Here is a 22,118-nt window from a genome sequence, read left to right as displayed (position 1 = left end):
AAAACTGTCAAAAATACATGAAATCAGGTACACAGAATGTGAAACATAAGCCAAGGGCCTATTTGCTATCTGACATTGGATAATGAGAAATCATTCAACAAGATAGAAAATAAAAGCAAAGGCAAATTCTGGGCATTATCTGTGAAAGAGCCCCACCACTGTGCACCAGGCTGTCTGTATGCCCTTAATCATGACTGGGTCAGGGAGTGTCACCATTAATATCTGGAGAGACTCGAGACAGGAAGTATGCTGATATGGAGTATTCTTTTTATTTTAAAAGCAAGCACATGGGTTGGTTTATGGACAGACATTTCTCTTGGGTGTGTCTGTAGGTGGAAGCGATTATTTCAGGCAGGGTTTCCAGATTATATTTGTTACTTCTGACCACTTCTCTCAATTCAAATGCTGGAGTCCAGGAATGGTCAGGAATCCAGTGGGTCACCAGGGCAGAAACTGGTGAAGGGGGAATTGGGGACATGATTGGAGATTAGACTGACACGAGCTGAACAGCCAAGGGCCCATCTAATTTCACAGCAAAAGCTTGGCTGGGGCAGAAAGATCCCCAGGACTTCCACAACCATTTGTGTGCTGTGGCTGCCAAAGCCACACGTTTCCATCTGCGCTTCCTTCCTGAGCTCTAGAATCATAAGTGGACTACTCACTCCATGTTTCCACCTAATAGGCCCTCCAAACTTTCCATCAAGCCTTTCAAAGGAAACCAGTCACCTTCCCTTACCCCTCTTCTCTTTCTACCTTCCCCTCATTCTCTTCTCAGTAAACGACCCTACTATTTATTCAATTTCCAAGCCTATGTACCCAGGAGTCATGGTGATTCCTTACTCTTGTTATGTTCTACAGGGACTCAGTCAACCATTTCCATTGTTTCTACTTTTAAATGGCTCTCGAGTACCTTCAGATTGCCCGCTCTCTGCTGCCAGGATTATGACTGGCTCTGTCATTATTAGCTCTTGTCTGGGCAGCTCCTACAGCCCAATCTGACTTTCCTGTTGTCAGCCTTCCTACACTGCCACTGCTACTCTGCAGAACTTACAAAAGTCCTCTGCAGAAACAGTGTTAACCCCATGACTCTCCTGATTGAGGCTCTTCAGTGACACCGACAGCACCCTTTATCTGTTATAATGTAACCACTTACCATGTTGATTTGTATCTGCCTATTTACTCTTTTCTGTTTCTCCCACTAGACTCTAAAACATGACAGCAAGGTCTATGTCTTGAATTCCCAGTATTCAGCACAACATCTGGCTCAGTAAATCCAGTTAAAAGGGGGATGCTTGAGGAGATGAAGGGATTTAACAAATGCCTCTTCATATCTGGGCATATTAGAGAGGATAAAGGTGTTCCTGGGAGGATTAAATAACCCCAGAAGGAAACTAGGGGAAAAATACCCTTAGGAAGCAGAGTAGAATTAAAATGAGTGAAAACATCAGTGAAGGGGAGAGGGTGATGAAGAGGACGGCGGGGAGAGGGTGATGAAGAGGACGGCGGGGAGACTATCTGCCACCTCAGCCTTCCCTCAGAGTGGCAGGAAGCCAGTAGCAATGGGAGCACTGAGCTTCTGAGGAGACAGCCAGGTGTGAGCCCAGGCAACCTAGAGTGTTTACAGACATGTGCAAGTAACAAGCCTCTTGCTGCCTCTGGGTTCCTCATGATGAGCGTGTGGTGCTCTCTTGCAGGCAGCCCTTCCATCATGGCTGACGAGGTGGCACAGTTCCTTCCAGAAGAATGCTCTAAAAAATGGCATGCTAAAAAATATGGGGTCAAAGAGGTATGTCAACTTAAATTCAAAAACAGTTAAGGAAAGAGTGTTAGCACTTGGAAAGGTGATTTCAGAAAGTTTGGAAAAGAGCAAGGTAGAATATCATTGCCCGGAGGGTATCCTTGAGGTACCACTAGTTCCCGTGTGGGCCTGGGGCCAACTCCAGGACCCAACTCCTGCTCTTTGACTCTCCTTCCAGCTGACGATGATAGCTTGGGGAAAGAAACAAGGGCAGATAGTAAGGGAGCAACTGATCACACAGATAGTGTCAAAGCTCAGTATTTGATACCCAGATTTTAGCCTATGATGCCAGAAGTGTGTGGTGTATGTGTATATGTGTGTGTGGTGGTCCCTGGAAAGGGACAAGGCATGCCACCAAAAACTCAGTAGAAGGTTTTAGGCAACACCTGTCCACAAAAGTTATTCTGAAACTTGAAATTAGGGCATTAGAGAGTGACACTGTTCAGCACAAACACAAACAAAATTATAAAACTAGATCATAGGAAGGATGTCTCATAAGGCAAAGAAGAGGAGCCTCCTCAGTTGACAGGAAAAATCTGGTGTAGATGGTTGCATTCTAGTGTCTCATGAGATGCTAGTGAGTATTTTTTAAAGACTAAATTAGGTTTGAGGAATCTTGGTACTAGCTCCTACTCTTTGAATGTGCACACTGCACATTAGCATAGTAAAGACTTTGAGAGTTTGCCATGGTTGTTAGTCCACCTAAATACTTAGGTGACATTTACCCTACCGAACAAGAACTGTGGGACACTAATGCTCCAATAGACCCATGCAGAAAACCTGGATTTATAACAAATCACAAAATATTGATAGCAAAACAAATCAACAACAATCACATCACAAAACTGAAATAAACTATGGATATAAAACAAACGTGAAAAAAAATGACAGGTGGAGATAAACAGTACCTAATAGAGAAGGCAAGACTTTGGAGTGTGGAATGCAGGATTGGGCTCTAACAACAAAAAAGGAGTGTTTTGGGCAAAAGAAACAAGTTCAATGTAATGGTCTCAAGTAGCGCTTCATATGAGGAAGGCAAATGAAAGTTCCTAAATTCGGAATGGAATTATGACGATAAAAGGAGAGGCAGATGCAAGAGGTGTGTTTATGGGAGCCCATAACAACAGCTCATCAGAAAGGTGCGACATGGCGGTAAATGGGATGTAATTCCCTGGGAAAGCCTCTGGATAAAATCAGAGGGTATGAAGAATGGACACCTTGCTTTGCTGATAATTTTAATCTCTCAATAAACTGGAGAAGCAGCAAGAAAGGGGATTTAGTGTCAGTTTAATTTTAACAAATATGGGAAGAGTGCTTGGTCATTTAGAAATATCAGAAACTTTGGGAGAAAGCCAAGTGCTCATAAAATCCAGCCTCTCTATAATCCTGTCAGAGATATTTTACAGGGGATTTCTGGGAAGGAATGTTACACTAAATAATCTTTAAGTCCCTTTTTTGAAACATTAAAGACTGCCTCTAACATTCTACAGTCACACTGAAGAACTCCAGAGGTGGCCAGCAGGAACAATGAGGGAGACACAGCTTTCCAGGGCTCTGCGGCTATGCTGAAAAGAAACAAAGAGTACCACACAACAGGTACAGCACGGAGCAGAACACGCTCCCTATAAACGCATTATAGAACTGTCATAAATGAAACAATGAGGTGCTGGAATTAAAAATAGAAAGATCAGCAATACAGGATAGATATGCCAGAAACAGGCAAACACATACCTAAGAATTTAATTTCTGATAAAAGACAGGAAAGCCAATGAAAGCATGGAAAATCAAAAACATAGCCAACTCTGGAGCAGGTAAATCATTATGTATTTAGAAATGGAATGAAGAACTTATATGGGAAAATTAAACAATTTTTTTAAAAAATACCAACATTAAAAGGCAAAATACAGACCAGATAATTTGAAGAAATATTAAGTCAAAGGATTAAAATGAGTAACACATAACCAATTTAAAAAATTACCAAGAACCCTATCTGATAAATGGACACAGTATGAGAAAAATCTATTTATAAAGAGGAATACTCAACAGTAAATAAAGGATTAAGAAGGCATATTAGCTTTCTCTCACTGTGATAAAATCAACTTAAAGGGAGAGAAAATGGGCTGTGGTTTCAGAGGTTTCAATTCATGGTCACTTGGCCCCATGTTTTTGGATGCATGGCAAGGCAGAACCATCATGGTGGGAGCCTGTGGTGGACCAAAGTTACTCACTTCATGGAAGCTGAGAAATGAAAAGAGAGGAAGGGGCAGGGGTCTCAATATCCCCTCCAGGGCATACCCCTAATGACTTAACTTTCTCCCCTCAGGTCCCACCTCCTACAGGTTCTACCTCTCCCAATAGTGCCAGAGGCTGTCAATCAAGCCTTTAGTAAATGGGCCTTTGGGGGATACTTAAGATCTAAATCACAAAAGAATGAAAGTGCATGATTTGCATCCTAAAATAATTCAAGGTAAAATGGTAGGATCAAATTAGTGAATTCTAAATACATCTGCATATTTGAAAAATTAGTTGCCCAGTACATAAAAATAATCTTTAAAATGTTAACTTCTTTTGACCTACATGTGGGAATTTATATGAGGAAATAATTCTAACTGCTGAAAAGTGCTATGTTTAAAAATATCCACTGTAATATTATTAGTTTAAAAAAAAAACCAAGGAAGACAGCCAATATTTAGTGAATACTTACTATATATAGATATAAGTTGCTTTTAACAAGTTATCACATTTAAGTCTCACAATGATTTCATAAAATAGACAGGACCACCATATTACATGAAAGGTAAAATACATTCACATGCTCAGAGAGAGTAAATTCCATAAAGACACTTGGCTAGTCAAAGTGGAAAAGTGGAAACATTTAGAATGGTTAAGCAACATGAAGATGATTTATTTGATAAATTATTTACATTTTTAATATAAAAGCATTAAGTAGGAAAACAATTTGAGACGTTAACAAAGTGCATAAAATAAAATCTTGTATTCAATGTGATTGAAATATTTTCAAAGAAAAAAGACAGGAACAAAATACATGGACAATAACCATACATAAAAGAAAACCTTTTCACTCTTATTGGCCTGAGGTCAGGTCAATAAAAGCAGCTGGCTGGTAACCCTGAGAACAAAGCAAAGTATCATTCCATTGTGAGACTGCAGAAAGGAGGAAGAGAATCCCAGGAAGACCCTGGAAGGCTCAAAACCTGTTTCAGCAGTTTGGCTAATACAGGAGATAGAGAACGCAATTCAGGGCAGATGCGGTAAATCTTCTATAACGAGTAGGGCTATAATTCCTTTCATGGTTAAGTTGCTGGGAAAATCATAAATTGGCCATGGTTAAAATGCCACAAGACTCAAAATCATATGAAAAATAATGAATAATTGAGATTTTGGTTTCCTCTAGAAGTCACACAACATTTTCTGAGAAAAGTGAGAGATGAGACAAGAATAAAGTAATTTCTGCTATGTGAAATCTCAGTTAGGCAGGTGGGAAAACCTGGGTGGAAGATTACCAATCTTATTCTCCTATTATCAGAAGAAATGTCTAGATCAGCTTTTGAGGAAAGGGCCCTGTATAAACACATGTCCAACCCACAGACAATGTCATTTATGTATGCGCACCCTGATCCCTGCCACAGAGAGCTCTTCAAGTGTAGGGATTTCATAGTATCTCCAGGAATTTTATAAATATGCTAAGTATAATGTTTTATAATTCAATCTTCATCTTTCCTTTTCTCTGTCTGTTATTTTTCCATGTCCTATCTATCCTTATGTTCTTTCTTATTATATTAAAAAAAACTATATATATTTAGATACATATGTGTACATGTATACATGGGTATATATGAATATACACATACATTCATGTATGTATACATTGTATATATGCACACCTATAATTTAACATTGCTAATTCAGACATTTATCCATACACACTTTCTTTTTTTTTTTTTGAAGAAAGAAGAAAAAGAAATAAAATGCTTAGTCAACTCAGCACACAAAGTCCATGTTTGTGGGCCTGACTCAGCATTCCCAAGGCAACTGTTTCCTAAGTAGTACACACTGAAGGGTTCATCTGCTATTACAACAAAGATCTTAGCATAATAACTGACCATCCCCTTTCCATGGCACAGCCTGTGAGGGTGTGGACCATACCTGTTTTGTTTACTGCAGAACCCTTGTGCCAGGGCAGGGCCTGCCTTAGTGAGTGTGTGTTGAGTGAGAAAGTGAGTGAGGCAGGAACATGCAAATCCAATGTGTCTCTCCTCCAGAGACAGCCCATCTTACCTTCCTGAAGACATTTCCCTAAGAGTCCAAGTGACTGATCTGGAAATTACTACATGACTCATCTGTACAACCATTTAACACCTGATTCTACACATGATTTTTTTAAACTCTTGTTGTTCATTACTTTTTTTTCCAAATTTAGGAAGCTATGCTTTTCAAAAACACTTATAAATGTATATGTTTACTCTATTTCCCAAAGAATTTTTTTATAAAACACATATAAAATCCTCCACAAACGTGTTGAATTAAATAATAAAATCTTAAACGACCTTTGACATGGTGACATTTCTAAACACATTATCTATCAAATTCATCGACTTACTATTCAAAAGTGTTGTAGACCAAAAAATGTAGACTTGGGGTCAGTTAAGCTGAGTTTCTAGCTCTGACACTTCAATGCTTTATTTTCCTACCTGTGAAATGGGAACACTGACAGAAGCAACAACAAAAATACATATCTACCTACTTCAGAGGGAAGACTGCAACCAAAGGGATGATGTACATAAATAAATTTTGCAAATCAGAGATCAAGAATTAGCCATTCTGTATACAAATTTGAAAAATGCAATTGATGCTGTGAGGCAACAGAGCTGAGACACTCCATGTAGCAGTAACAGTGCAGGTGACTGCTGCTTTGGAGAATGGCTATCAGGCATAAGAACAAGGCAACAAGGAAAAGAATCTCTAACACAATCCAACAAACACGCCCCACTCATATATCAAAGACCATGTTCAACACCCGCCATGGGGAGAGATTACAGGCACCTGTCACCCAAACCCTTTGGCAACACTGCAAGCATCTTCGAAACCAGGCGAAAGCTTACCAGATACAAGCTGCTGTCCAGGCAACCCCACGGGAACCATGCCCAAGTTGTTCATAGCTGTGGCCCAGGCTGTGGGATCTGTCACGGACATGTTGAGCTGCGTCGTGTCTATTGCTATACTCCCCAAACCATCAGCTGCTGTGGGAAAAATAAACTCTGGCTTAGAGTCAACATACAAGGGTCTTCACTTTAAAGAAAATCACAGTTCTAAACATATGAGGCTTCATTTAGCACATTTTCACCCCCCCACACACACACAGAGACACAAAAGTAATGATAATATTAAAGCACTATAATCTACAACAATGTTTTCTGCAGACACAAAGAGTTCCCAAATACTTTCTGGGAGGAAATTTAATGACATGTAGTTTGCGTTATACCCAGCATGCCATTAAGGAGGCAGATACCCTTGGAAAAAAGCAAAGAAGTGCTTCCTCCTCCCAGTGAAACATTAGACAAGTTCAAGGTCAAGAAGCAGTGTAGCAGTACGCTATTGGTAAAGCAAGTCAACTAGCTTAGTAAACTGAGGATAAATAAATGTATCTGTTTCCAAGTGTAATTCTGGACCAGGTACTCTTAACTGTGCAACAAAAGAGCAGATGCCAATCAGTAGGACTGGTCCTGATTGAATTTTTAAGTGTTACCTAGAAACACATTTCCTCCTTTTCACACTTCTATTACATTAAGGAAATTAAGGAATCATAATGTTAAGCAAATGCAGATGTCTACCTAAAGTGACTTTTCCAAAGTATTCCCTATAAACACTGAATTTATAAAATAAATTAAAAAATTAAAACACAAAGAGTACAGAGGTTTTAAAAAAAAATGTGTTAAATTTGACTTCATGCTCTTTGATTTTCCCGAGTTTCATGGTCTGATTTTTTTCAGAGCCTCAGCTCCTGGTTTAATTCCTATTTTCTTGGCCAAGCAAGCTTTTCTAGTGAGAACTCAAAATGTCTTTTTGCATCCTGTGGCTTTACCTGCAGCCATCATCTGGGGAAGCTCCTGAGGACACTGAGTGATGCTCTCAATTCCACCTGCATCTACCATTGAATTACAAGCATCCTGGGATGCAGGAGCACTTTGATAGCTGAGTTGGGGGTCCTCTTGGAGATCATCAGATTCTGCAAAAGGGGAGAGGAGTGTGGTGAGAAATCATAATAGTTAACTGAGTGAGAACTTCACAGGACCAACTGTTGTGTATTCAAAACAAATAACAAAGAACAACTTCCAGATAGGCATAGAAGTACAGCTGCTTCCTGTTGGTCCCTCAGCAGCTTGTCTTGTGGCTCAGTTTCTGGGAGCTTGGTGAGATATGTGGGTCAACTCATCAACTCACCTAGCACCAGGCTGGCTTAATAAACAGCATGGTCTGTGTGTATGTCAATGCTCCGCCTCGAAAGAAGAGCCTTCACAAATGGAGCTTATCAGCCCCTGTGCAGCCTCTTCCACACACTGCACATCAATGGAGAGGGCAGACTCAGGGCAAAATATGATTTTTTTAAGTTAAAAAATTAATTGATGTTGTTATTTTGGGAGACAGTCGTCTGTGAAATATATTCAGAGAGCAAAGAATGTCAGGAGGAAGAAAAAAGCAAGAACCCTTTTGCTGTGAGGCTGGAAAAGGAGGGTGCCTAAATTACAAAAGTCAGGAAAAGCAAGAGGGGAGAAGAGCAAGCTGTCCATAAGGAAATCTGAAGAGGGCTGGAGCAGCAAGAAAAAAAAAAATTTTTAAGCTCCGTAGAATGGTATTACCAAACTTTACAGGTCAAAATTTGTTTGGTCTGGATTTTCCTTAGAATTGCACAATTTAAATATGTTTTTTTATTATATTCTCACAGCATTGCTCTACCAGATATAAATAACAATAAAACATTAAATATAGTTACAAAGATTCCCTTTTTATCACGCTGTTTATAAAATTCTATGCCTTCTCTCTACTCTTAAAAATGCAAGAACCCATAGCATGCATAACTCTACAGGTTAAGTATTCTTTCACCTGTTCTCAATCTAGATGAGCAACCTGATGAGTTCGATTTTTAGCTGGCTTGATATAGCACATGAGTTTAAGTGTTAATTCTCATTTGGATGTCAAATTATAAATTTTTTAAACCAGGTTTGTGGTAGTGATAATTTTAGAATTAAATGTCCTAGTGTGTCAGTATATCTCACGTGAAGTTTGATCTTTTCAGGGTATGTTCTCTTATTCCTTAATTCTTAGGTGCAAGAATCAGTAGTCCCTTGAATACTGTAATGTCAAAAAGAGCTTCTTGCTAGTTGAACAGAAGTTTAATTCAAATGGAAGTTCAGGTTTCAATATCTCCAGGATAGGTGGATAATGAACAAATGGTTTCTATGGTCTCAAAAAATCTCTAGCTTTCAACTAAAGGGGCCTGTCAAATAGGATTTTTTCCCAAAAAATTTCTATCTAAACAGCAGTGAGTGATTGTAATTTTGGGAGTACACGGCACTCAGGATACGTAAATGTCCTTGCCATTACACTCTACTACCCAAATGAGTTCAGAACATACTCCTATATGGTGCATCAGGTATCTGAGGCAATGAGTGCCATCAGATACAGAGATTCTCATCACATAAAATAAACTTAATGGTGTTAAGAAATACTTAGGTATCTTCAATGTCTGCCCTATAGTTATTCATCCACTACAATATTTCTATCATGAAACCTCAAAGCACTTCTCTTTCTCCGCTTTCAACCATTTTAGGGCATCAATCACATATTTTGGTTGTGTGTGTATGGTCTAATGAGTCTACAGTTTGTAAACACTGTAATAAAGAACATCCCTTTACTTTGTAGGCTTTATGACTTGGTCCTTGCTGGCCACGTTTCACCTTGACTTTCTGCTACAATATTTTAGGGAAAGCATCTGCTCCAGGGCTCCAGGCCCAAACAAGGGTATCCAGTGTGCTGGAGGCCCACAGCTTCTACCTATGCTTTCCATGGCCATCTTAATAAACTGCTTCTATTTCTTTGGGGGGATTTAAAAAACAAAAAAAGTCTTGTTCCATTGGCAAGGAACAAGACTGGCAAGATATAATTTGTAGAGCTTGATTTATCCTCTAATTGAATTCTGAGACACTCAATTCATTACATCTCATCAATCTCCAAATCCAATGCTTTTTATGACACATAATGTCATGAGGTGAACAGGAACCTAGGATTGTGACTCTTAAAGTAAGTTCTATCATATCCCCGGTATTTCCAACAGTCTCAAGGCTGCCATGACATTGTTTACAAGATTTAAGCTGATTTGATCATATGGTTTGGAAGAAAGGTAATTCTTGTAATTAATTACTACATGGTGATTTATGACTAGTGGCAAGACCTATTTTTGTACCCTACCAACATCTATTGTTCCTATTGAATATCTGCCTCTTCAAATGATTCAAAACAATAGTACCTAATTTATCATTCAAATAAATTTCTCTGCCTTAGTTTTCTTATTCCTAAACTATAGAAAAGAGTAATATTCTTAATGGTGTTTATTTACACACAGAGATGTGGGGAGCTAGAAATTATAGCTAATAAAGCACTTTGAATATAGTAGGTGATAATTATTATTATTTTATTTGGAAATGTAGTGTTTCCATTAAGGTACCCTGGGATCTTTGTGTTCTGGTGGTAATTATGTAATTAATTATAAAACAGTGAATAACACTTGATATTTCTAAAGTAAGTGTTGCCCTAGTTTTCTATGCCACACCTAAATTGAAGAAGAATATTTTATTTTCCACAATTCCTTTATAAAATAATATAATGCACTTAAAAATGTATGATTTTTTTTTCCTAAGTTTTTTCTTTTCATGCACTACAAAAGCTTTTAGGAGATTCATGACCAATTATGAAATTGGCAGTTTCTACTTATAGGTTCCTCTGATGTCTGACCATCCTAAAATAATCAGATACATAAAATGTCAAGGATAACAGATCTTTGTTTAGAGTTAATGACTATCTAACCTGCTCTTTATAAAGATCTACTGAAGTACAAAATCTCATGCCCAGTTTCATAACTCTTCAACAACATATACTTGCTCAATACTTCACTGGGTTATATCAACGGAGAAAATAGCTTTAAAAGTCACAAGCCTATAAAAATATTATTTGGCATAAAATGGGGCACAGAACACTCCCACTCTTAAAAATATAACCCTTTATAATCCTTTCTAATTTTTTGCAGGCATCAAGGGCATACATATTTTGAATAATAAAACTCATAATTGTCCATGATGCATAGATTCTTACTGTAAAGCAGGTAGAGATCAGGTAGTTACTGAAATTTATTTTTATTAAAATAATTTTGTTTGATCTAGTTCCTTAGGTTCATTACCTACTTTAATAGCAAAATAATTATAGTGAGAAGAGCAGGTTTATTAATATCTTAAAAATAGCTGATACCAAATGAAGCATTTCATATAATATCTGAACCCTTCTTATTTCATAGGAACTCTTCATTAGCATCACCATAGTTTACACTTGTAATATAAAGAAAAAATGCATATCCATCCAAATTTCACTCTTCTGTCACTAAGAAACTATCTAACTTTGGTCTTCATGAAATTGATAGGACATGCTCTTGAGATTATGGGAATGTTCTATAGATTAAACAAAAGAAAATATTATTAAATAGATGTTTCTTATGTACTGAGGTTGTGATTCTTAAGCAACTCTTTATGAATAAAAAGGGAGATGTTTCTGCTTCCTATAATGATAAGCTAAGTAACTGCAGACCAATCTTTCTATTGAGGAACAAATTGGAAAGCCTAATGCCTTTTCATCTATTTTGTAAAATTCTATTATCTGTGCACAAACAAAAGAAACTCAAAGGAAATGCTCTATTTACTGTAGGGGGTTATCAAACAGGCTTCTATGGGTAATGGAACAGTCAACTGTGGGGTATTTTGTTTTACTGCTCAGAGAGATGAGTGAAGTTTGCAAGTCTAGAGTCAGAGTGGAATTGCTCTGCAAAATGTGGCCAAGCTGAACCCAAAGCTGAGTGCTCTGCAGGAAACACTGGCCACCCACATAAAGGAGGAGCTATGGAGAAGAACAGTGGCAAAATTAGGATTTCAGGGGCATTTACTGGAAAGCATGCTAAGCAAATATTTCCCCATCCCCCTCTACAGAAATGTTAGCAAAGTCTACATTGCTTCTTAATTCTTAAGAGTAATTGTTGTTTGTTGGGGGCACTTTGGAAGGGAGAATACAGATGATAATGAAAAGGTAGTTGACAATGGAGATAACCTAATATCCTACATGATAAAGTTTCCAAGTCTGTTAAATATACAGAATACTGATTAATTATTAATGCTAACTACCTCTGACTAGTGGGAAATAATAGAATTTGGATTTTGAAGACGAGATTTAGTTTAGGCTCTTCATGGGAAATTTCTCATCAGAGGTTTGTAAAGTAGGACTATTCTATTAAACTAAACTGGAAAGCTCCTTCCTAGTGACATAGTAGAAAGACACCTCTTGAAAATGGGATGGGCAGAGGACAGAGCTCAGGAGAGATGAATTTTAAAAAGGGTGAATCCTGCTGCACTTTCTATCAAATCATGAAATCAAAAGGTCTGTTTTAATATCTAGTCTCTGACTCATGTATTTATAAAAATCACTGCACTTGTCAAAGTGTCACAATTCGACACACACCCCATCACAATGCTCCCGAGGAAAGATGCCCTTCCTATTCTAAGTATTTTTTTCAGTTTTCCCTTTAAGGCAAGAAGACAGAGGTGATAGGAAATCCCTCTTCTGTGTTCCCACAGCAATCTGGGCATCTCTCTGTACCAGCACTGGTCACTTCACATTCTAATTAGTTTTTTATCTCTATCTTCCTAATAAACTAAGGGCATAGGAAGATTAAGGAAATTAGTCATCTTTGCATACCCTGCAGCTAGCAAGCACAGTTCATGGAATGTGGCAGTCTCCCCCTACTTCCCTCCCCCTCTTTATCTACTTATCAATATTTACAAGTTGAAAAAACATTCATAAATTCTATGCAAATATTCTACATTTCCAAATTAATTTATGCATGGAAGGATGAAACGATAAGAAAAGTGAAGAAAAAAAAGAAAAAGAAGGAAGTAATAAAGGATTAGAAAAAAACAAGAAATTCAGTTCTAGGGTTCAATCCCAGAGCTTGGAAGTTTGAAAGTTAAAAGAACACCAAGGGGAAATGTCTTTTGGAAGCTAGAGTGCAGATGAATTTAAAGTGTCAAAGAAAAATAATTAAAAAAAATCTTTCAGAGATTATCAGATAATCTTTTGGTGCACTTAACAAGTCATGCGCTAAGATTTAAGATTCCATACCTCCCTGGCAACACTGCAGGGTCAAAAGCAGGTTGCAGGATGTTCTCCTTCTGTGAGACTTCCTGCAGCTGCTCTTTGAATGAGCTGAAATCTATAAATAACTGCATCACCAGACCCATTAAGCAGTATATTAGTGTGACAGAGGCATAAATGTATAGTGCTGAAGAAGTGAAATCATTGGAAGAAAGGGAAAGTTTCCATGTGACTTGTATGCAGAGGAGAGATGCAGATCTGGCCATTTCTCACACACACAATCCCATTATGGGTCTGTGATTATCTCCTCCATTTTTCTACTTTGTCTGCCTGCTAGTTTTATACTACAAATCATCTTCCTTCTCTCTTAGGGAGGGGATGGTTACTGAATGGAACAGTTTTTACCCATGGCATGTCTGTCTTCAAGGAAGGAGAAAGAGAAGGAAGAGGAGGAGAGGAGGAGGGATAGTAAAAGAGATGGGAGAGCAGCAGAAGATCTCTCTTTGAACTCATGCAATCAAACCACAATGGAAAATTTGCCCACGAGACTCACCCATGTAAGTAAACTAACACAGGTAGAAGAGTTAAACCAATTACCTTTTGACACAAGAAAAATACTAGTCAACATGACATGCCCAAGTATAGAGAAATGGCAGAAATAAATTTTCCACCAGGAAACCTTTACTTTTGAAAAAGGCTACACTTTATATCTCTAGATTAAACGAATAATAAAACATGCTGACTACATCAGATTTTCTGGAAAGGGCAATATTATAGATGAAAAGTGTTTATGAACTGTGTGATTCAACTTATTACTCTCATTACTGGATGCCAATGAATTAGTCAGTGAATCAGTAAAGAGAGTAACATCACTGGTCAACCAAAGCCTAGATCCACCCAAGTAAAGCTTTCTGACCCCTGGGATATAGGACACCAGAATCACAGAGCATCAAGGCTTGAAGAACTTGATGAAACCTGGGCCTCATCAATTCCAGCTCCTCCCCAGATATTAAAGACTCCAAAAATGTTTCTGGTAGGTAATTGTCCAGCCTCAGCCATGGTGCAGAGCTGTGGCCACCCAGTGTTTCAAACAGCTGTAAGAGTTCCAGAGCTCTCCTTTCACCATACCAGGAGAAGAGAAAATCTAAATGTGAATTCTGTCCCAAATGCTACTTTTGCACTGATTCATGACCTTGAGAAAGTGGCTCTTCTACCTCCTGAAGAAGGTTACTAAGGCTCAAGTACCATTTAAATAAGTCACAGACAAATTTGTGGAAGTAAATAAGAACATAGGAAACTCTTGCCTTTCTTTCACTGCTAAGTCGTTTCTGAGTTTTGCACTTTCTCTGTTCTCTTCATGCTAACATTCAGAAAATTCTACAGAGTGGACAAAGTAAACAGAAGGTTGCAATGAAATAAAGGCTTCACCTAAAGCAAAAATCTGTGGATTGCTGATAAATAAGAAAGACCCAGGAATGAGTCCTTTAGAGAATGGGGTAGCACCTCTGGAACAATACTGCAAGTAGATTCCATGTTCCAAAGGCCCAAGCATCAAGGGAGGTGAACTATACACTATGAGGACAGCCCCAAATCAAAGAATAAGTCTTTAATGCATGTGCAGTATAGAAAGGCAATACTGCTCACATATTGGTCTTTTAGGCCACACTGATGTGGAGAAAGCAATTTCTGTAAACATTATTACCTTCGTATATAAAGTAAACCAGACAATACATCATTCTATAATTTGTGCTGTTTTGTGCTGTTTTCATTATGTACCCTCTTTACACCCTGACCCAACCATGGAAAACATATTAAACTACAAAGTAAGAAATTTTAATTGTCATAGGTAATAACTAACTCCTAAATAGCTGAAAACTCTGGTAAATGAGTTATCTATTTTCCAAAAAGCCCTTTAGTCTATGGAAATCTACCTGCAGTGAAATCCAGATCAGGTCCTGACCAGCCTGAACCAGTGGCTCATCCTGTTTAACATTTCTTTTAGTAGAGTCACAAAGAACATGTTAGTTACTTTTTAAGCTAATGTGCTCTTAATGATGCCATTGCCACCCAATGAATAAAGCATTAGCCCTGTAGTCATGATGCCCCAGAACTTATTGCCTCAGTAGGATGCTGCTACCACCTTGCAATGTGTTGCCCTGGGCCAGACACCCGACTTTTTCTTTTTCCAAATGACTACTTACAGTCCTCATTTTGCTCTGTAACCGTGGAGTAAGGACAGTGGAGCCCCACCTCCCTGAGATGTCCGTGTTTACTCCTCTGGGCCTCAAAAACTACGTGTTTTTTAATGGAGGTGAACCAGAAGGCTTGGTGAGTAGCTAAGGAGGTGCCTGGGGCAGGAGAGCCTGGTGCAAATGCATGTGCAGTTGGGCATCCAACTGGAAGTTTCTAGTTTAACCAAGAACATTCTGGTCCATTGGTTAGGGTTAGCAAGATTCAAATGGAGTTGTTTGGAGGGAAAGAAGACCCTCATGGCCCATAGGTATTCAGATCTCCAAAGGCATGAAAAAGTGCTTCTGGCCTCCAAGAACATATGTGACTCAGAAGACAATACAAAGATTGTCCAGAATTCCTATGGACAAAATCTTATTGTCTGATTGTCAGATGTGAATGCTTGACATGATACAGACCAAGGCCTCCAGAAGTAAAGCTGCCACTGTCCACATAGGTTTGAAGGCACTCTTTCTCCTCCTGCCTGCTGCCTGAGAAATACACAATGTCCCACTTCCCCTCCATCTGCCAAACTCAGCTCAAGGTCAAGTGCTACCCCAAAGCACTCATAGATTAGTTAAATGTGTCATGGAAGGTGGAGGTAGGAGTAGACCAACACTAAACTTAAGAAACACAAAGATGAGAGAAAAACATCTGATCCACAGTACTGAATATAATTTCATGTTAGCTTAGAGTAATCATATTTATTTATGGTTTTATTATTTATATAAAAGAAGTTATGCTGAATGTGCTTTGTGGGAATTACAGTATATTGTTACTGCTACCACAGTTTATTATTTTCACAGCTAGATGGCTTAAACCCAACCTAAACAAATACTTTAAAAGAATTCCCACTAGCATTATCACATTTTTTTCTTTTCTAGTCTTACTGCAAAAGATCTTCTGCTCTTCAAGTCCTCTGATATCCTTATTCTTGAGCAATTCTAAATATTATGGTTTATTTTACAGTAATGCTTATTGTAAAATAATGACTTCAGAAAATAACCAGCAACTAGTGGTGGTTACACAGTGCAGTGTCTGAAGTGGCGGCAACTGGGAACTGCAGTGGCTGTGAACTACAAATATTCACCAGGCCTTGACTGTTATGGCAACTACAATAATGATTTTGTTACTTTGTACAATGAAGTAGACAAGTGCTTGTTTACTTTTCCAGCATATCAAGTTGACACCGCCTCCTCACAGAGTTCTACTAACAGGTAAAAACAAAGTAAATGTAACAGCAAGATACATGGTTAACATAAAACAAAATATACCAGGAGAGCTGGGATTGGGGCTCAGTGGTACAGTACTTGCTTAACAAGTGTGAGGCACTGGGTTCAATTCTCAGCATTGCATATTAAATAAATGAATAAAATAAAGGTCCATCAACATCTAAAAACATTTAAAATATATATATATACCAGGATTCCAGGCTTCCCACCACTATCTGCTGCCACCAAACCCCACTGCAATTGGGGTCACTGTCTTCATTCAAATACACCCAGACTCTTGCTGCCATTCTTAACTACCAGCTAATTCAACTGTCCTTTTCTCTAGAGGTGAGATTTTCCCAGAAATGCAATGACATAATTCTCTTCAATTTGAGAATTAATATCAATGTACATTAGGGAGAAGGGAGATAATACTTTAACCAAGACATTTTTACTTTAAGCTAATATATGCAATGAGTTCAAACAAGCTAACAAGTAAAAGTAACAAGCTATAAAGTAAAAGGGGAATATCATTCCTTTATCCCCCGACTCATTCCCTAGCTAGCCATACTCTCCAGCTACCCACCAGGAATATACCTTACTACCTAATAGCACCTGGAGTAAGCAGCTCATATATTGATCTCACAGAGGGTAGGGGGAAACCCTATGAGATATATTTGTAACTTTGTAAAAAAGAAAAAAGTTTCAGAAGGTTAAGATGTGGATCATTTCCTCAAGGTTGTTACGGATGTGGGAAAATGATGTTTCCTCCAACAGTCTGGCTAGGAAGTACCTATGGGTTTTACTGGTTCTAAAGATGGAAGAGCCATCTTAAAGGGTTACTTCCATCCCCCAGGAATGAATTCACTCAATGGATCTTTATTAAACACTTACTGTATGTAGGTCACTGTGCTTGATACTACAAATGGAATTGTGAGCAAGACCTAGATTATGTCATCAAAGGTATCTACAGCAATACAGCCAGAGAAATGAACAAATCAAAAAGCATTAGCAGACTTTGGCTTGCTATAGTGTGGCAAGACAGATACTCTCAGGAATGTGCCTGTTGCCAGAAAAAAACCCTAACTGGATTCTGTACAAAACTATTTATTCATTTACTCCTTGCCTTCCCTCCTACTCAGTAGCCTGAAACCAGAGGGATGGGCCATGAGAAGTAGGGAAAATGAAGCCAGGGTTACTGGGAGGGAAAAAATGCCACCATCTGCTGGGAGAGAACCTGTGGGTCTCAGGGCCTGTGGGAATCCATCCCTGAAGTTTGACTGTTTCTCTACATGGCCCTCACCCAGTCAGCCTTCTTGGATCTTTTATTCTAGTCATAGAAGCAGCCAAGGAAAGAACCTGAGCAAACTAGCAGAAATCACTGTGGCAAATTAACTCTAGAACCACGCTTTCTTGAGAAGCACATTTTTCTTAAAGTCAGGGTAATACTTGTGTCTTTGGTGGAAAAGAAGGAGAACAAACACATAATTGTCTGCTTGCACTGATGTGTAGCCCAAAGTGGGCTTAATTTTGTCCAAATATGTATACGGAGGATAAGTCAGTGGTTTGAGCTGAATGCTTGATACAAAGGAGGTAGAAGCATCACCACCATCAGTAATTGCCCAGAACTGTTCTCTCTGGGCTGAGGTTGGTAAAGCCAGGAGACTGTTATTTTTCTTTAACTCATTCCCATCCGCCAGAACCCCTTTCCTTCCTACTTCTCTTCCTGCGCAGTGTCACCAACAGCAGCTATGTCATTGCACTGGCATCCAGCTACAAGGCAGGGGCCTGGAATTCACTTCTCCTTTTAAGCTGCACCATGAACAAGTGCTAAAAAGCAAGGAAGGCTAGGTTCTATGGCATTCATGGGAAATTAGAAAACCCAAGTTTCTGATTTCTCCAAGGGACCACTAACATCTTCAAGGTTCAGGAAGCACTAGAGTCAGGGTTGATTATCATGTGACAAGCTTGAATTAAAAGCCCCCGCGCTTGCTAGGATCACTGTCCACTGTGAAGCTACATTTCTGTTCTCAGCAAAGGTGAACTTAGGCCCTGAGAGCTGATCAGGGGACACGGCTCTCTCTACTCTCCTACGAAGTATGCGAAGAAGTTTGGTGGCACACTTTGCGTACCAGAGGAGGGCTTCTGTCATAGGCTCTCTGTGGGCTCATTCCAGAGCTTTTTCACTGAATGCTTTTAATCCTCACATCACCAGTCATGGGAGGGACAATGCCTGGTGGAGGAGCTGAAAGAAATGAGCTATTACTCGTTAAACTGCCAGATACTTTGATATTTAAAATCCATGTCCCTTTAGGAGGCCCCTCACAGAGAAATACTGTTTATGACAACCTCAGAAAACCCACCAAAGGCAGTTTCCTCAGCACATCTCCACCACAACTGTTTCCCATGGAAGGTACACATTCCTGCCTGTTTTCTCTACAGGGACTGTGGTTTGATCCATTGTTAGCACATGTGAGTACAGAACAATGAATTAGGTGGTTTGAGCCTGATTGTGGCAGGGGTTTGGTAGCACTATCACTGTTTTAGTTTATAAGCTTCTATGTCCAAGAGATCACATGGGGGACAGACTCAGAATCTTTCATCTTAATCCAGCCCTTAGACTTCAGACCAACAGATAGCCATGGCAGGGCCCTTTCGCAATGTCATTTGCCATTAGATTGCATTCAGGGGAACCAAGGAGATGAGCAGGCCATGTTAGGAAGGGTAACAAATTAAAGAGAAAATGTGAGTTAATATAAAAAATGTGATGCAGAATAAAATGGAGGTTATAGTTGTATCCTTCCAATCAGAGTTGTATTGAGCTGAAATTGCTTCTGAATTTGCAAGTTCCTTGCTGAGCTAAATTGCAAAAATAGGTTTATATGAGGAGAAAAGGTTATTTCTGAAATATATTAAACATAGTAGAATTGCTTCAAGTTTATATATGAAGTCCGGAAGAGTATATTTTCTCCATTCCATGTGATCACAGTTTTATTATATGGAGCTACAGTCTTATTTTATGTAATCCACTGCTTTTCTTTTCTATTTTCAGTACTGGGGATTGAACCTGGGGTACTTTGCCACTGAGCTACAACCCAGTTCTTTTTATTTTTTATTTTGAGACAGAGTCTTGTTAAGTTGCTGAGAGTCTCACTAAGTTGCTGAGGCTGGTCCTGAAATTGCAACCTTCCTGCCTCAGCCTCCTTCATAGCTGGGATTATAGGCATGTGCCACTGGGCCTGGCCATCTATCACTTTTCTCATGTGGTCATGTGTTGCTTAACAACAGGGATAATTTCTGAGAAATGTATTGTTAATGCAATGTCATCATATGAAAATCATGGAGTAGACTTCAGGAACCTAGATGGTGTATGTCAATCACTCAATAGGGCTTCATAAAGGAATCAAGAAATACTTGAGAAAAATAGATGCATGAGGCTGCTGCCAACATACAGGGTAGACTGTTTTACAGTAAACATTTTTTTTAATTTAACCACCAGAAGGAGTACACTCTAGGATAAAAATATGTGTACTGTACAAAGCTGTGTTGCTATACTTTTATATAACTAGTTTGTTTACACTAACATCACCACAGCATATTTATAATGTCTCGTGCTATGACATCACTAGGTGATACAAATTTTTAAGCTCCATTAAAATCATATGGAAACATCCTTGTATATGTTGTTGGCTGAAATGCTGTTAAGTGTATATGACCATACTTGTATATTCTTGATACAAATCAATAAAAGCATATAAATTATAAGGAAGAGGGTCTCAAAGTGAAGTCTAACCAAGGCATTTAATTCAATGGCATTGCTTGTCTTGTCTACTGCAGCAAATGGCATGAACAGTGTTAAAAGAGGTGTTTACTCAGGTCTGACTAATGTGGGTAGAGAGGCAGCAGAACTAGGACAACAGCCTACACTTCAGTTTCTTCCCTTTACCTGAAACAAAACAAAATGACCAGTCTGCTACTAGTTAATAACACATTTAAAAGTTGATGAGAGAAGGAAATAATTGCAATATATAGAGGGCCCCGGTAGCACAACCCTGTAATCCCAGCAACTCTATAGAGGTTGAAGCAGAAGGATTGCAAGTTTAAGGCCAGCTTTGGCAAGTTCAAGGCCAGTCTGGGTGACTTAGTCAGACCCTGTTTCAAAATGAAAAATAAAAAAGGGCTGAGGATTTAGCTCAGTGGTAAAGAGCCCCTGGGTTCAATTACCAGTACACCCTTAGTTCTGCCCACCGCCCCCCAAAAAAAGATGTGAAGGATAATGCAGGTTGTTTCCCCTGTTCATTTATCTATATATACTGAAAAAAAAATTGGGAAAACTACAGTATATTAATTCTGTGGGTCTTTTTATTTAAATTCATAATTTCTTTATTTCCCTTCCTCCTCCTCCTCTTCTCTATTTAAACTTATAATTTCTTTTATTTCCCACCCCCTTCTTCTTCTCCTTTTTTTGTTTTATTGTTATTGTTATTCTTCAGAGATCAACTTTCTAGATATGGGTGCTTAAAATTTTTGATCAGGATTGATAATGTGAAAAGAGCTAGGGAAAAAAGATACCAGTAATTATGTGATATATTCACAAATCTTATGAATTTTTAATGAGGGAACTATGTCTACAATTAGATTTGAAATGAGGTTTTCTTTGTGGAGGGTGGGGAGATTTCATATTCAGTAAATGATACCAAATGCAAAACACTACTACGTAATAGAAAACAAAAGGAAATTGTTGATTTTCATAGCTCTTTTCTCGTCTCCTAGATTTACAGAAGTGTGGCAGCTTTTAAAATTGTATTCCATTTTATTTAAATGCCACACATATACCAGAGCATTCAATAGTACAGAAAGTCATTTTCAGTCATGACCCAAAGCTGTCCTTTCATCCTGTAAGGGAGAAGTTTTTATTTGTTTTAGACTGTAAAAATGACTTCTAAATGTAGACCTTTGTGGAGAAAGATATGAAAATTCTCCATCTGCAAACTAAGGTTATCTCAAATGACTATAAAAAGAATTTAATAGTAGAGAAAAGAAAAGAAAATAGAGTGGGGTGATGTGTACTTAATTCACATTTTGAGGATAAAGCCTAACTCTTGTCTTCAGATGGCTTCAGTATCCAGCTTCACAGAAACATACATAAACAGCTTCCCCCCATTCTTAGGTGATCTCTAAGACCTTCCAGAATGCGGCTCCTGGCTACCTCTGCCACCTCTTTTCCTGTGGCTTCTTCTTCTCATGGAGCACAGGGCTTGTTCCTGGAGCTTGAGCCTGCCATAGTCTTCACTTGGTAACTGTACTGTGGCCCCTCTAGACACCTGCATGACACCCCCACTGCCTCACCTTAACCCTGCTCTGATGAGACGTCTTCCTACAGAGGACCCCTACTTAACATGGCAACTTCTGTTACCTTCTGTGCTTTCACTACTCTTATTTTTCTCTCTTGG

The 22,118-nt window shown here is 38.7% G+C and overlaps 1 protein-coding gene across 6 annotated transcripts in view; it reads right to left on the bottom strand.

The window, feature by feature from the left end:
* The window catches only part of ENOX1 (ecto-NOX disulfide-thiol exchanger 1), a 549,814-nt gene that overhangs the window by 198,917 nt on the left and 328,779 nt on the right, over positions 1–22,118 (bottom strand). For 5 of the 6 annotated variants that reach the window (XM_081287123.1, XM_081287124.1, XM_081287121.1 and 2 more), the window contains 2 exons: positions 7,902–8,045; positions 6,922–7,059 (listed from right to left, as the gene is read on the bottom strand). In XM_081287123.1, the coding sequence (XP_081143249.1) occupies positions 6,922–7,059; positions 7,902–7,971 (208 nt within the window). In that variant the 5' untranslated portion in view covers positions 7,972–8,045. The remainder of the gene's footprint in view (positions 1–6,921; positions 7,060–7,901; positions 8,046–22,118) is intronic. The other variant, XM_081287126.1, reaches the window with a different exon arrangement.

The sequence above is a fragment of the Spermophilus citellus genome, assembly GCF_964194105.1.
Source record: "Spermophilus citellus genome assembly, chromosome: 1".
Classification (NCBI taxonomy): domain Eukaryota; kingdom Metazoa; phylum Chordata; class Mammalia; order Rodentia; family Sciuridae; genus Spermophilus; species Spermophilus citellus.
Note: the sequence above shows the minus strand (reverse complement) of the source record. Positions and strands in the feature narration are given on the sequence as shown.